At 40.8% G+C, this 15041-nt stretch overlaps 1 protein-coding gene across 1 annotated transcript; it reads left to right on the top strand.

The window, feature by feature from the left end:
• The first annotated feature begins 4093 nt into the window (after positions 1 to 4093).
• Positions 4094 to 14660, top strand: pif1 (PIF1 5'-to-3' DNA helicase homolog (S. cerevisiae)). Its single transcript, XM_084731540.1, has 12 exons — positions 4094 to 4659; positions 4774 to 4897; positions 5674 to 5799; positions 7208 to 7361; positions 9102 to 9216; positions 9511 to 9617; positions 9833 to 9972; positions 10340 to 10446; positions 10615 to 10702; positions 10912 to 11057; positions 14003 to 14194; positions 14316 to 14660. Exons 1-12 carry the CDS (start codon positions 4102 to 4104, stop codon positions 14364 to 14366), a joined length of 1908 nt encoding a protein of 635 aa, XP_084587666.1. The 5' UTR covers positions 4094 to 4101; the 3' UTR covers positions 14367 to 14660.
• Positions 14661 to 15041: the final 381 nt, after the last annotated feature.

Here is a 15041-nt window from a genome sequence, read left to right as displayed (position 1 = left end):
GCCTGACGCAGAACGTGTTGCTTTTCCCAACAGGAATGTTCGATCCTCATGAATGATCTCCGAGATGGAAACTTTAACGCTTCACAAAAGGCCCTCTTGTTCTCCTTAGCACATTTTAAATCCACTGGAGGTTTTATAACAAAGGTCACGGGTCTGAGAGGAGAACTGATTAACATTTTTTCCTGCAGAATGATGAGAGTGACAAAAACTTATTCTCACATTTCTTATGTTGAAATGAAATACATGGAGTTCATCTCTGTGGTTTCTCCAGCCAAGGCTACCAAGGCTTTTCAGTTTCATTTTTCCATAAAGGGTAAAACAATAAAATATTGCATTGCAAGACAGATTATATGTTAAGGCCAATGTCTTTAAAGCTGCATTACTTTATAGTTCTTGTATTATTTAACACTGAATCAAATGTTTAATGTGAGAGGAATCGCAGATAAAGTTAATGCTGTTATTCCAATGGGATGATAATGATCCCCTTTACACCTTGCATTAAAATGCATGTTTCTAAATTATATTTTTCTGTTATTTTAAAACATTATGCTCTGTATAAACTTTGATATTTTTCATGGAGCATTTGAATGTTCATAGGACAAAGTGGCAAAATATGCAAAGCATCACGACTGAGATCAGAATTATTGTTTTGAGGAACTGCAGCTGTAAACAGAGTATTTTTCTGTCTCAAATTGCCTGAAGCAGCAGTCAGCCCGTATGATAGCCTCAGAATATGGTTTCTAATGAGCAAAAAGACTCAAGAAACTAACTGTGAATATTAATGGCAGCGTGACTTGTTAGCTGTACTCTGACACATAATTATCAGTGTGAGAAGGTCATCTACACGTCACAGACTGAGACTCCAGACATGAGCGATATTGTAAAATGTAAAAAAAAAAAGAAGTTTGGTGTAAGTCAGGATCATGTTTTTCTGAATGAATAAACTCACTGCATCACATTTTGCTCGTCATCACCTTTTGGTTTTCAGAGACATCAGCTCGATCCTGGCTGATGGTTGGCGTGTGTATGAGACTCACACTGATCAGCCGCCCTCACCCTGCCTGTCACAGTTTATTGCCCCAGCAGAAAGATAGGGGGGTAAGTCACGTTAAAATGTATTGGGTTCAGTCAGCCTTGTCTAATGACAGCTGCTCGACTTTGAACGGATGTTGTCTGTCTTATTAATTTCTCGGAAGCTTCACGCAGTCTATGAAGTACAACAGTATAAAAATGACAAATGCTTGGTGGCCATGTGGGATGTTTGTGTGTGATGATGATGGTGAGTCATCACAGGGCTCTGACATGAGGCACTGAAGAAGAACCCACCTGTTAACGTTTGATTATTTGTGTGAGGGTCATTTTGTCGTCATAACCTCCATCATTGATATGCATAACTAGATTGGGAAGTCAGACCTTGGACTTGTAACCTGAGTCTCTGAAGACCCATTTTCTAAAGGCTGGAAATGTCCTTGTCCTTCCTTGTCCTTTGCCTTGCATTTAACCATTAGTCCTTTAATCCAGAGTTTGGCTGGAGAAAGAAAAAAGAATAGAATGAATAAAATGAAGAGTTGGACAGTTTCTGTCTTTTACGTTCTGCAGTTTTTTAGGATTTACTGGAACTGCATCACTAAAAGCACAAATTATTAATGATCCCATGTGTGCTTTGTTTTTTCCAAAACATTGCATGTTGTTAGTGATTCATTTTAACATGCAAAGTGAAAAACATCTTTACGCTGATCTAAAAAGGCATGTATGATAGACTGCCCTTTGGCACCCTTCGCCTTCTTCTCCCTCCATCATTTATTATTTAAGTCTTGACACATGGACAGGTTTGATCATCACTGAGCATCATCAGGTTCTTTTTACATGGATGTCACTTTATTATAAGAAAGAGGAAAAATGTAGAATAAAAGAGTCTTGTTCTTTCACCCGAAAGTTGCTTTGTTATAAGAAATAAGGGGGGTAATAGTAAAATAAATAAATAAAATCATCATGTCTTTTACTGTTGCTTTGTTACAAGAAATAAAGGGGGAAATAGTAAATAATAAGAATAAGAAATAAGAATAAGAATAAGACTGAAATCATCATGTTCTTTTACAGCTGCTTTGTTATACAATAATCACTTTGTTATAAGGAATAATGTGGAAAGATTGTTTTTAAAAAAGGAAAACATGTTCTTTCACATGTAAGCTGATTTGTTATAACAAATAAAGGAAATCAACTGTAAAGAAAAATAATTTTCTCTTACATGTAAGTTAACATTTTTACAAACTTTATTTTAAAAAAATAATGTTCTTTTACATGTAAGTTTCTTTGTTATAAAAAATAAAGGGGGAAAATAGTTTTACATGTAAGCTGATCTATGAAGTGGGGAAATGTACAAGTCAATACTTATATACATGTAAGTTGCGTTGCTATTAAAAAATAAAGGGAATCATTTATTAAAAAGCAAAAATATATATCATAATGTTCTTTTTCACTCCATCGTCCACTAGTTAGAGACATAACTGACTAGTATTGAACATGTCCCAGATTAGTTTATCATCAGAGAAAATAAAAACCTTCTTTAAACATCTGTATTAAATGAATTTAACTTCCGAGCAGCGCCGTTACGGTGAAGTTGTTCTCTATTTCCGGGTAGCCATGTGTCTTTCACACTAATATGACGTCGCCCGTCAAAACACCAGCGATTGGCCGGTGCAGCCAGAGGGGCGTCGCTTCTCGTCTTCCATTGGTTTCCGTTTTAAATCTCCCTCTCCTGATTGGCCAGAAGCGTCGCTCGGCTATTGGCTGATTTCGCGCACCGACAATTTGAAAATCGGTGCTCGCGTTTTCAGTCGGGGGAGCAGCTGCAGTCGGAGAGGAAGACAGACAAAGATTTGGACCAAGTTTGTTTAAAAACAAAGGTAAGAGTGGAAGTTAAACTTTTACTGTAAATGCATTTAAAGTTTGTTTCGATCACGCAGTCAAGTTTAACAGTTGCACGAAAATCCAGCGAGATTATCGCACTTTATTGTTTTGTTGATTGAATGAAGAACAGCTGCGGTTTAAGGTTTAGTTTACTGTTTTATGTACCGTCGCATTATACAATGTTTAGTTTAAATCGGGCCTTTTTAAATGCTTTTTTTAGGAGGGCCTGCTTTGAGAAATGTAAAGTACCAAGGACGTTTACATTTCTCATTTCTGACCTGTAAAGTTTGGAGTTTGACTATGTAAAAACAATGCACCTTTTAAAATTCTTTATACACTTTAACTACTAGTTTTCACAATTAGAAAATATACATAATGTACAAAAGTACCGGGGAAAATAAAGCACCTTTGAAAATCCAAGATTAGAAGCTTGTTCTAATAAACACAATGTTGCATTTAGTGACTCTCCTTAATACTATAAATACGTTTTAACATAAGGGTCTCTGTGAAACTGCCAATGAGTGAGTTAATTTGCCCATTAATAAAAAGATCATCTTCTCATAAATGATGTAAATGTCAATAAACTCAGAATGTGAGCAGGTTATTTAAATAAAATCACAGTGATGTGCTTCTTGCATATTTATAACCAATCAGAAGGCTGGCATGAGCTTGTTAAAGGGAAAATCCTGCACTTTTTATGTGGATGACCAGTCAGGTTGAGGGTAAATGTAGTTAATTAAAACAATAAATTCCTCAGTGTGTGCTTTATTGACCAGAAAAAGCTGCAAAATCTGTTGTTCCTCCTTCATCCATTGATGCCATTGGTGTTAAAGAAGAACTACAGACTATTTCAACTCTCTTGTCTCCACCTCTTGGTAGTTAAAGGTGCACTAGATGAGTATTTTTGTGAATGTAAAGCCACATTTTGACCCACAAAGTAATGGCTACACCACAACATGGCCGCTGGAATCAGAAGATCAAGTGCCAAGCATCCTGGTACATGTTGGCACTGCCAGTGAGAGAACACAGACAGGACAGCCATATAAAAAGTGCTAAATTTTCCCTTTAACAGGCTGTAAACATCCCACAGACCACCAGCTGAATGGCCCGGGTTTAAACTTTTTAGATATGAAACTGCCTGAGCTATTTGTTGATAAGTATGAACTCTTATTTTGGCAGGAAGTTGCAGCAATGTCAGCCGGGGATGACGGCGCGGGGGCCCAGATGCAGTGCTGTGTGACGGTGGAGCAGCTGAACACGTCCGGCCAGGCCACTCGGAGGCAGGTCATCCGTAAAGCCTCCGTCGTCCTGGGCCGCAACGAGTTCCAGGAGATCATCCTCCGGGTCCACGACGCAAAAGTGCCACAGAGTTACCGCCTGAAAGAGTTCAAACTTTTCACCAAGTTTGCCAGGGACGGGAAGTGCACCGTCAAACTGCTCCCTGAAAACATCCAGGTGCTCATCTCCAACTGCCCCCCCGACCAGCTGAACCTCTTCCTCAAGACCCTGAGCATCAAACACCAGGCCTGGCTGAGCACCAAGCCCCTGAACGACCGGGAGAAGCTCAAAGCCGGGCTGCCCCGCAGCTTCGAGGCCATCAGCCCCCTGCAGCAGAAAGATATCCAGAAGGTCAATGAGCTGAGGAGTAAAGCTGCTCCCAAAGGGCTGACAGACCGCACCAACAAGACCGCTGTGGCAGGGACAGGACAGCAGGTCAAAAGGTCGAGGGCGGACAGTAACTTCAGCCCAGTGAGTCAAACACACGCACACACACACACGCATAAACATCATCACAGTGTCTTGATCTGCACTTTCTGTTGTTGTGTCTACATGTTGTCACCGGCTGTGCGTTGATTATTTCAGGTGAAGACCAACCCGAGTAAGAAGCCGCTCCTGTCTCTGCCATCGCGTAAGCTGAATAAAGAACAAGCGGCCGTCCTCAGCGCTGTGCTGAGCGGCAAGAACGTCTTCTTCACTGGAAGTGCAGGTAAGTGTGGCAGTAAATTAGGGATAGTTCAGATTATTTGATGTGAGGTTGTATGAGGTGCTTATCGATGGTATTATCTACAGTAGATGCCGGTCAGCACGCCCCCAGGATAAGCAATGAACTGCTGTGGACAGGGTCTGTAATAAAGTGTATTTTAGCCACCTAAAAAAAATCTATCACTTTAATATTTGGCATGTTTTCACCACTTTACCTTGCTGTCAGGCAGCCTTCTGATGAGAAACTGCTCATATAAAAGCCACACATCACTTTCTCTAATCCAGCCAAACTCCATTGGTAAAATCAGCAATTTTACCTCACGTAAAAAGGGAGTTGCTGGTCCACCACTGCCTCCATGTGTTAGTTATTTTGTGTTATTGTGTGACTTCAGTGTTATAATAGGATAGGTCAGATTCACCAAAGTCATACAATAACACACACAAACTTATACATCGAGGGAGTGGTAGACCAGCAACTGCCTTTTTCTTTGAGGTAAAATGACTGATTTTGCCCATGGAGTTTGGTTGGTTTAGAGAGAGCGATATTTGGCTTTTTTAACAGCAGTTTCCTGTCAGAAAAGACTCTGACAGCAGGTTAAGTGGTGAAAACATTCTAAATATAGCGTACACTAGTTGTTTTTTTTTTCTATCTTTGTGGATAAAATACCCTTTGTTGACCCAGGTGTCTTTAAATTGATATTTTTGTGTGGATGATAGATTTAAAATCTGATGTCAATTTGTCTCCATGACACATGATCCATTTGAATGTGTGTTTTTTAGGTACAGGAAAGTCTTTCTTGCTGAAGAGGATCATGGGATCTCTTCCTCCAAAGAGCACCTTTGCCACAGCCAGCACAGGAGTGGCTGCATGTCACATCGGAGGAACAACATTACACAACTTTGCCGGTCAGTTGTTGTGTCCCTGGAGATAAAATTGAGGTTTTACGCAGGACTGACACAAATGTGTTCTTGGAAATGACACATAATTAGTGGTCAGAGATGCACAGAGGTTATTATTTTTCCCTGACACCAGCGAGTCATATTGTCTGCTATCCAAATAATTGGCCAATTTTCTGGTTTCACCAAAGGCCTGTCCTGAAATAATATTCTGAAGAAACACATGAGGCAGAACAGCAACTAATGGTTCTTTTCATTACTGATTCATCTTCCTCTTATTTTCTTGATGAGTGTTCAAATGTCAAAAAGTAGTGAACAAACGCATATCACAATTGACCTTTTCTATGCTCCGCCCCTTTTTGCTCTGTGCTCCAATAACAGGTGAGCAAACGTGGTACTTTGATCAATTTTCAACTTTTCATCTAAAATTGACATATAGGGTCATATCTTAAGTCAGCTAATGTTAGCACAACTCTGGCTAACTAGCCAGCTAATGATTTGTGTATATTAGCTAGCTAGTTAGCTAGTGTTTTTATAACACTTGCTAATTTAACATGTAAATACATGCTGTTTTTACAGTTCCCCCAGCAACATCTTTTAATAATCTTCAAAATTTGTTTTTCTTTTCAACACAGATGAGCCGAGCACCAGTGGTGGAAAGAGTACAGAAAATCTGTACTCAAGTACAAGTACCCTTACATTACTAAAATATTACTCAATTACAAGTAAAAGTACTGGTTCCAGGAAAACACTGTTACTTTTCAATATTCCTCATTCCTTACTCTGCCAGACAAAACGTTAAATGCAGAACTCGCTCAGCTGTCATTGGAGTATAGAGTGAAAAGGGGCGGGACTTAGGAACGGTCAATTTCCCACAGCCCGAAGCGGCCTCTTCAAATTTTGTGCTTTATCTGCCGGTGTAAAAAGTAAAAAAAAAATCAGTTACTGCCTGCATTTATAGACGAGAAAGTTTTGAATCTGAGTTTGACAAAAAAAGTCCAAAACCCAACAATATTCAGTTTATAATATATAACACAGAGAAAAGAAGCAAATCCTCTCACTTGAGAAACTAGAAGTAGTGAATGTTTCCTTCAGAAATTATTCAAAATTATTATTATTATTAAATAGTAAACAATTATATGTTGACCAGCCCTGCTTGTTAGTGTCTCCTGTAACTTCATTACTCCGGGAAAAAAAAAGTAATTGCATCTTGAATCTAAGTCGAGCTGCAGCCTTTGACTCCATTACGTTTCAGATGATGAATCTTTAATATAATCAAGGACGAGGTGTCGGATGTCTTTCCAAATTGAAGGATGTTTTTAAATTAAATCTCAATATACAGTAGACGGTGTGGGTTGAGTGTTATTCATCTGTGTCCCCGCCCCTCTGACCTGCTGTCTTTCCGTCCTCCGTCCAGGTATCGGCTCCGGCTCGGCCCCGCTGGAGCAGTGCGTCGAGCTGGCTCAGAGGCCCGGGGTGCTGCAGCACTGGACCAGCTGTCGACACCTCATCATCGACGAGATCTCCATGGTGGAGGCCCAGTTCTTTGACAAGCTGGAGTCGGTGGCCAGGTGAGATCAGAGTCCACAGACATTCAATCACAGCCTCTTTATCAAGGCGCAATTATGATTAAACGAGCAAAGCTTTCCTGAAATGAGTTGACATCATGTTCATGATTCTGTGTTAATGATTCCTATTCGCCCTAAACACAGGTCCTAATGATAAATTTGACTAATTCAGGAACTCTTGACATTTTATTATACAAGTAAATGTCTTGTTGCTGTGATTGATAAAGCTCTGTCAAGTACAAGCTGGTCTTCTTCACGCCTTCTCAGTTATAGTTCATAAAGCTTAAACTTTGTTTTAAAAGGTCAAAGTAAGATTTAAAAGTTGAAACTATGGATTTAAAACTTAAATAAAGGATTTGAAGGTTTAACCAGAAGTTTTAAATGCCTGCAATAACCGATTGACGCAGTGTTTCACTATATTCAGTCCTAAAAATTTTGAATTTGGTGTGTTCAACCAGCACATCTTGGGGGGACATAAGATTTAACACTCTAATCTTTTCTTTAATATCAGTTCACACATGGTTTCCTCCACGGTGTTTGAGCACATTTAGACTTCCAGCAACAGTGTTAATATTGATTTTAATTTTGTTCAAAGGTTATTTTTCCCGTTAAAGTAGATTATTTTTTTTAGAGAAGCCCAGAAGCACTCTGATGTCACCCATATTGTGTGACACGCTGTGTTTCAGGTTAAATATGAGATTATAAAATATATAAAATTAAACTTGTTGCCGTACCTTTTCTCTCCCGGCTGCTGCTGCCCTGAGATTGAACTTCTGTTCTGGTGACGTCTCAGTTTTTAAAAACGCATTCAGTCTTCTCAAATTTACTGTCTACTTTATGAATCAGAAAATATGTTTAATTAGTGTGAAGTTTTGTCTGAAGCAGCAACAATAGTCTGGAATGAGTAGAAGAACTGAACACTTGATTAAAAAAAAAAAACACTGACTTATGTATAAAGAAATGGACAACATTAAAGTTCCCCAAAGGTGAATCCAGAGAATCTTGATCGCCCCCTGGTGCCTGGCTGCAGTATAGGTCTCCTCCATGTTAGCAGATGGGAATGTCGGTGACCAAAACCGACAAGTTAAAGGGATAGTTCGACCCAAAATGAAAATTCAGTCATTATCTGCTCACCCTCAGGCCGATTGAAGGTCAGGTTTAGTTTTCTAAGTCCACAAAACACTGCTGGAGTTTCACAGGAAAACAGTGTTGCACAATCTCCCAAACAATGGAAGTAAACGGTGACCAGTTTTCAAATGTAAAATAACAACAGAATAAAAACATAAAATGCCTCCATGCTGCTCGTCTGGTGTAATCCAGGTCTCCTAAAACCCCAACATGCCAAGATGACTAAATGTTTTTAGCCTAAATCTTCACTGTAGATCTTTAGCTTGGAGCCACGTGCACATGCTCACTGTACAACTGGGAATCTTACGTTTGTATATGGTAGAAAATAAATGCCAAACATTCATTAATTCCAGCTTATTGGTTGTAATGATTTGCTGCTTTTCCTTCTTGTGTGAACATTTTCAGACTATCGAAGTCTAATCCTCAGACTGTCTGACAAAAAAGGCAATTTGAACAATTGACTTCACCATGGGCCTTTTTTGACTAAAGGGATAATTGAGAAAATAATTGGCAGACTAATCGATAATGAAAACGATCCTTAATTGCAGCCTTGTCGAGGTTATACTCCCTGTATTCGTCATCAGTGACCTACACCTTCTCGCTACGCCCTTGCAGGTCGGTGAGGAGGTCAACGGAGCCGTTCGGAGGCATCCAGCTCATCGTGTGTGGAGACTTCCTCCAGCTGCCTCCGGTCTCGAAGGGAAAAGAAAAGGCCAGCTTCTGCTTCCAGGTCAGACCTTAATGGATCTATTGTGATTTAATACAACTACCTGCAACAAATCCTTTTTGTTAAAGAGGGTTATAATGAAACATTGATTTAGACTAATTGGTAATGGCAATTCTCATATTTTGTGTTGTCTTCTTATGTAAATGTTGTGAGTCAGCCCTGTTCTGAAACATTTACACTTATTTATGATGATCTGTGCTGTGAGTCAGCGTCTGTCCCACGGACTATCCGTTCACTTCATGAAGACGATCGCTGGACCTAAGTGAAAAAGACCTTTTCCCGTCTCTGAACCCTCAGGCCAGGAGTTGGCGTAAGGTCATCCAGCTCAACATGGAGCTGACGGAAGTGCGGAGGCAAACGGACCAGTCCTTCATCTCCCTCCTGCAGGCGGTGAGGGTGGGCAGGTAAAATACTGAGCAGCGTCCATCATCAAGCAGTTTTTTCTTCTGCTAAAATGACTTTTAGCTAATGCGATTCCATTTTTTTTAATGGAATAATGTGTTGTCTGGTTATGTAGGTCTTTTTTCCCCATTATTCTACAGAAAAATTGTGCCATGCTTCAAAAATGTTTTTTTTGTAAAGGAAGAATTCATTTAAGTTCTGTGTGACAACCGTTCAGGGTGACAGAGGAGGTCACGGCGAAGCTGATGGCGAGCGCCTACCATCAGATCGAGAGGGACGGGATTCTAGCGACCCGGCTGTGCACGCACAAAGACGACGTGGAGCTCACAAACGAGAACAAACTCCAGCAGCTGCCAGGTCTGAATTCTTCCGTTTGCTTATTGGGTTTTTTTGGTGTTACTTTTGACTTGGATCCAGGTGAAAATTGAAAAAAACAAAAAATCCTGTTGGCTTGAGTTGAGTTCATTTTCAGCCTCAGCTGGACACCGCTTGTTTTCTGACTCTTGTTGTTTCCTGTTGTGGTGAACTTTAAATTGTAAGATCTATCTGCGTCAGGAAACTGGAGAGTGTGTTTGACCGTCTGTGACAGCAGGTTAAAGTTTTTTAGATATGTCCCTGCCCCCATTACATTTTGTATAAGAAACATCCTGCCTTTTAAAAACAATCATTACATCGAATAGGAATAATGATGACCCTTTTTAATGAATCTTTTCCCGTCCCACAGGCTCAGTGCGTGTGTTTGAGGCACTGGACAGTGACCCCGCCCTGGTGAAGACCATCGATGCTCACAGTCCCGTCAGCAGGCTGATCCAGCTCAAAGTGGGAGCTCAGGTGGGCCTGTGTTTCTCTGTGTGGGCACAGATTATAGTTTTTACCCTCTACAGTCTCGGTACCTCCTGCAGTTTGGCATGTAAAGTTGTACTTTCGATAAGTGTCGAGAATACTGCGACGACAGGCTTTGAAATTTAACATATTTGGTGACGCCTCTTTCTTTTGAAGGTGATGCTGACAAAGAACCTGGAGGTCTCTCGAGGTTTGGTGAACGGAGCACGAGGAGTGGTGGTGGGTTTTGAGTCTGGGAAACATGGTTAGTATTTATTTCTTTATCTTGAAACACATTGTTGTTTTTTCTGAGAAAACAATTCTGCAGTTTAAGTTTAATGGAAAAAAAAATGCACATGTTGCTGTAATTGTATCCAGAGTGGCATGAAAATTGCAGAGTATTAAATAAAGGAACAGTTTAACATTTCGGAATTTTGGTCCGTCCATGCGCTGACTCGTTCCTCGTGTCCTCAGGACTCCCCCGTGTGCGTTTCATGTGCGGCGTCACTGAGGTGCTGAAGCCTGAGCGCTGGGTGTTCAAGTCCGGCGGCGGGATCCACCTGAGCCGCCAGCAGCTGCCACTCAAACTGGCCTGGGCCATCTCCATCCACAAGAGCCAGGTGAGCACGGGATCAGACACACACACACACACACACACACGACGCACAGTGTCTCTGCAAACACACTGAGATAAATGCTCATCAAGTCAATGTGATGACATGACTTTCTCCCTGACAGAGACGTAGCTCAGTGTTTCCATCGGACACCAGAGTTTTGTGTGGGTTTCTTTTGAATGAAGGTCTCACTTGATGGATAGATGATTTAATTTAGTTGGCCTGGAACTAATGTGTACTGCATTTGCGGTCCCGTCTAGACAGCTTAGAGTGGCTGAACGTTCAATGGGAGCGTCTGAGTCGGCCTTGACGATCAATCACTGTCCACTTTACTGCTTGTGGTCCTTTGTTGAGATCAACAGGAGAGGGAGGATGAGAGTGACGTCATAAATACACGAAGACTGTTCAGATGAAAAGAATCATCTTCTCTAGGACGTTTTCTATGAATTCACTGGTAGCATTCATTTATCAATGAATCTCCTATGAATGGATTTATTTCTGACAACAGCACAGTGGGCACATTGAACATGTAAGAACTGACCCTTCGCTAAGCCCCACCCTCCTTAGTTACCTAGCAACTGTGTGCATGATATAACATTAATGCTAAAAGACTAAGGCTAAAGCTAGCTTACATCTCAGCAAACATTGGACGGATGGTGAAATTTGGCAAGTATATCTACATGATAGATGACAGAAATACACTCATTAATGAGCGCAGGGACTCGATTAGTGCAGCGGACCTTGACGGGTCACCCAGCTGGATTGCGATCGTGGAAGACAGCGTGGATATGAACTAAGCTAACCCGGCTTAGACCTGAGACAGCGAGCCAGAGAGAGATGCATCATTGTCGACCCACTTTGATTCTGCATCAGCCCACATCCTCCTCCTCAAACCCCCACAGAATGAATGCAGATGCAGTGGGATCTAACAAGTTTGTCTGGAGGTAAAGTTACTGCAGCTAGTAAGCTAGCGTTAGTTAGCCAGACATGCTAACGTTCGCCACATGTGTGCTCTTGTGTTTTTCATGTTTTTGAGAGACGACAGAAAAGACGTCACTGTCCAGACTCATGAAACGCTGAGTGTTGCTCTTCTCTGATTCTCCTGCACACCTTCATCATGTAGAGAAATGGAAAGCTTTACAGCCCTAGTTACGGTTGCTAAGCTATGATTGGACAGTTGTTGTTGTTTGGAGGTGGGGCTTAGCAACAGGTCAATTGGGTCACTCTGTACAAAACTTCATGACAATTTCATGCAGATGCAGACATTCATGATCCCCAGAGGATTCACCTTTTTCTTTTTCTTTTTTTTAAAATCCAAATTGCTAAAGCAGCGTACTATGATGAATAGCTTTTTAGTATATAGTCTGCAATATATCTATCATGTTGTTAGAAAACAAAAACTTGAAAAAATACCTTTTAATTACAATCAATCAGATGTGTACACAATTTTTGTACGTATACATTTTTAAGTTTTTTTTATTATTTTTGAGACTTTTTTTTGTGAGATTTGACTTTTTTTTTTTTTTTACCTCCCTGCTGTACAGAATCTGTATGCAGTCTGGACTCAGCTTTACTCTGTTCAGCGAGCGCTCTGCTATTTATACCACTACATTTCCCAATCCTACTTTTCCTTGTGATGGATGACCAGGCAGTCTGTCACGCCGCGCCATTTAACAGAGTGAGAGCGCGTTAATTTGGTTTACAGGTGAACACTGGTGGCCCTCGGCTGGTATTTATCAAGCAGCGCTGATGTACCTTCAGTCTTACCTTCCACCTCTTAAATTCAAGTCCACTCAAACACCTGCGGGTTAGTGATGAAAAACACAAGAACCTTAATTTTTATCAGGATGAATTTAGAGTTTGCTGTATTTTTCTTACAAAACTTGGCGCAGTTTCCTTCCCAGCGGAATAAAAAAAATGTGCAGCCAGTTTTCATTTGAAGAAGCAGCCACAGTTAAGACCAGGCTGTCATTCGGTTTTAAAAAATGTTCTGGGGGCGTGCTGATGGTCTGCAGGGGTTTACGACTCTGAGCAGGGAATCGAAACATCCCTGATCAAATCTGGCCATTGACACCGCCTTCCCCATCCTATATGTCTCCCCCGTCTCTCCCCCGTCTGTGTGCTCTAAGAAAGACCCTCACCAATCACTCAGCTTTCTCACCAGCAGCTCCCACTCTGACGTCAGGATATAGAATATGGTGTGGGAGCAGACTCTGAAATTGGCCGGAGAGCTGAAGGCGTCCCTCTGGGTAATTGAGTTCATTGGTCACGACCAGCATGTCAACAGTGTTTGATCTACAGCGGCGGAGCTAAAGAGCAGGGAAATAAAAAAAGGAAATCCCACGTGCATCCCCTCATAGGAAATGAAAGGATGTAAAAGAATTATAATACCTGAGAATTACAGGGAGGAGATGGAGGTATCGGTGCCCGTGTGGCTCTGAATCTTGAAATAACTGCCCTGTCAGAAAATTCTCTCAAATGAATTCACTGAGCAGTGATCTCTCTGCAATGGCAGGACAATCTTCAGTTTAATGTAAGAGACTGTTGGGTAATTGATTCATGTGCAAGAAGCTCAAAGGGACAGCTTTTTTCTCTTCCCTTTAGAGCTATTTATCCATCTAGATTGTTTTGCTGTGAGCTGCAGAGTTATGGAGATATTTGCAGCAGAGATGTCTGCCTTCTCTTGAATGTTAGATTGCACTCAGCTTGTGATGCTCAGAGCATAAAACCCAACAGTAATGTTTTTTTTCCAGAAATCTTGAGACTGGCATTTAGCAGGCCCTGTTTTGTTTTAAAGGCTGGAGGGTCGAGTGATGTCGGGTCGGTGTGTGGACCAACTCTCATGCTCGCTGCTTTTTTGGATTGTTCTGGGGCCCCTCTTAAAAATTTGTTAGCATGTTGCTAATTCTTACCTGTAACCAGTGTGTGTTTTGTTGTTTTGTTTTGTTTAGGGAATGACACTGGACTGTGTGGAAATCTCTCTGGCGCGTGTGTTTGAGAGCGGCCAGGCTTATGTGGCCTTGTCTCGGGCTCGCAGTCTGGAGGGTCTGAGGGTCATGGACTTTGATGCACATGTGGTCAGAGCAAATCCAGATGTTCTCGTCTTCTACAAGAAACTGAGGAAGGAGAGGCTGCTAATGCAGGTGAGTGCAGAGCTCTTCCTCGTGTTATTACCTGTAGACACGTGACACAGTGCTGCAGAATATCAAGAAACATTTTCACACACAGTAGAATAATAATTCTCGTCTCCACTGCTCTCTGCAGGCCTCCATGGACGATTTTGTTGGCAACGGCAACAAAGAAAATTTATGGTGAGAAGGTGAATGCATCTTCTGTCACATTATGCACCGTGTGCATGACTTATCTGCAGGTTATCATCCTGTTATTTCTCTGGGGACAATTTGATGCTCTTAAATGGAACCACAGACATGAACATCCACCATCTACCTCACTGTTCCCCTTTTTAAATGGCAGAGCTAAAAGTCACACTGCCACCTTCTGATCATCACTGTAACTTCTGGTTTTTAAGAGTTTATTTTTATGACTTGATTTTTAATTTATTATCATGATTGATTGCATGAATTCAAATAAAGTTTTAGTCAACTTACAGCTCTGCATGTTTTTAATCATTGAGCATTGTTCTGAATGCCCTGACAGACCTGAGATTTAAAGTCGTCTCTTTAAGCCGACAGATTTCAATTTAGACTTTTATTAATCCTCAACCCAACATTTATTTAGAAAAAAAAAAGTTGTATAAAGGCAATAAACTACAGGGCATCACTGCCTAAAAATGGCCACTCTGATACCATATTATCACAAATAAAACTAAATGTTTATTATAGTGACAGTTATCAAACATGGATTCTGTATTTACAATTTAAATATTCTAAATTTTAGTTGCCCTAAGACTTATTTATATTGAGGTAAACGGGTTTTATTGTGGGATTTTGATACTTTTGTATCAATAATAAATTTGCTTATTTTGTCCAA

This window comes from Lutjanus erythropterus, chromosome 12 (genome assembly GCF_056507025.1).
Source record: "Lutjanus erythropterus isolate fLutEry1 chromosome 12, fLutEry1.hap2, whole genome shotgun sequence".
Classification (NCBI taxonomy): Eukaryota; Metazoa; Chordata; class Actinopteri; order Lutjaniformes; family Lutjanidae; genus Lutjanus; species Lutjanus erythropterus.
Note: the sequence above shows the minus strand (reverse complement) of the source record. Positions and strands in the feature narration are given on the sequence as shown.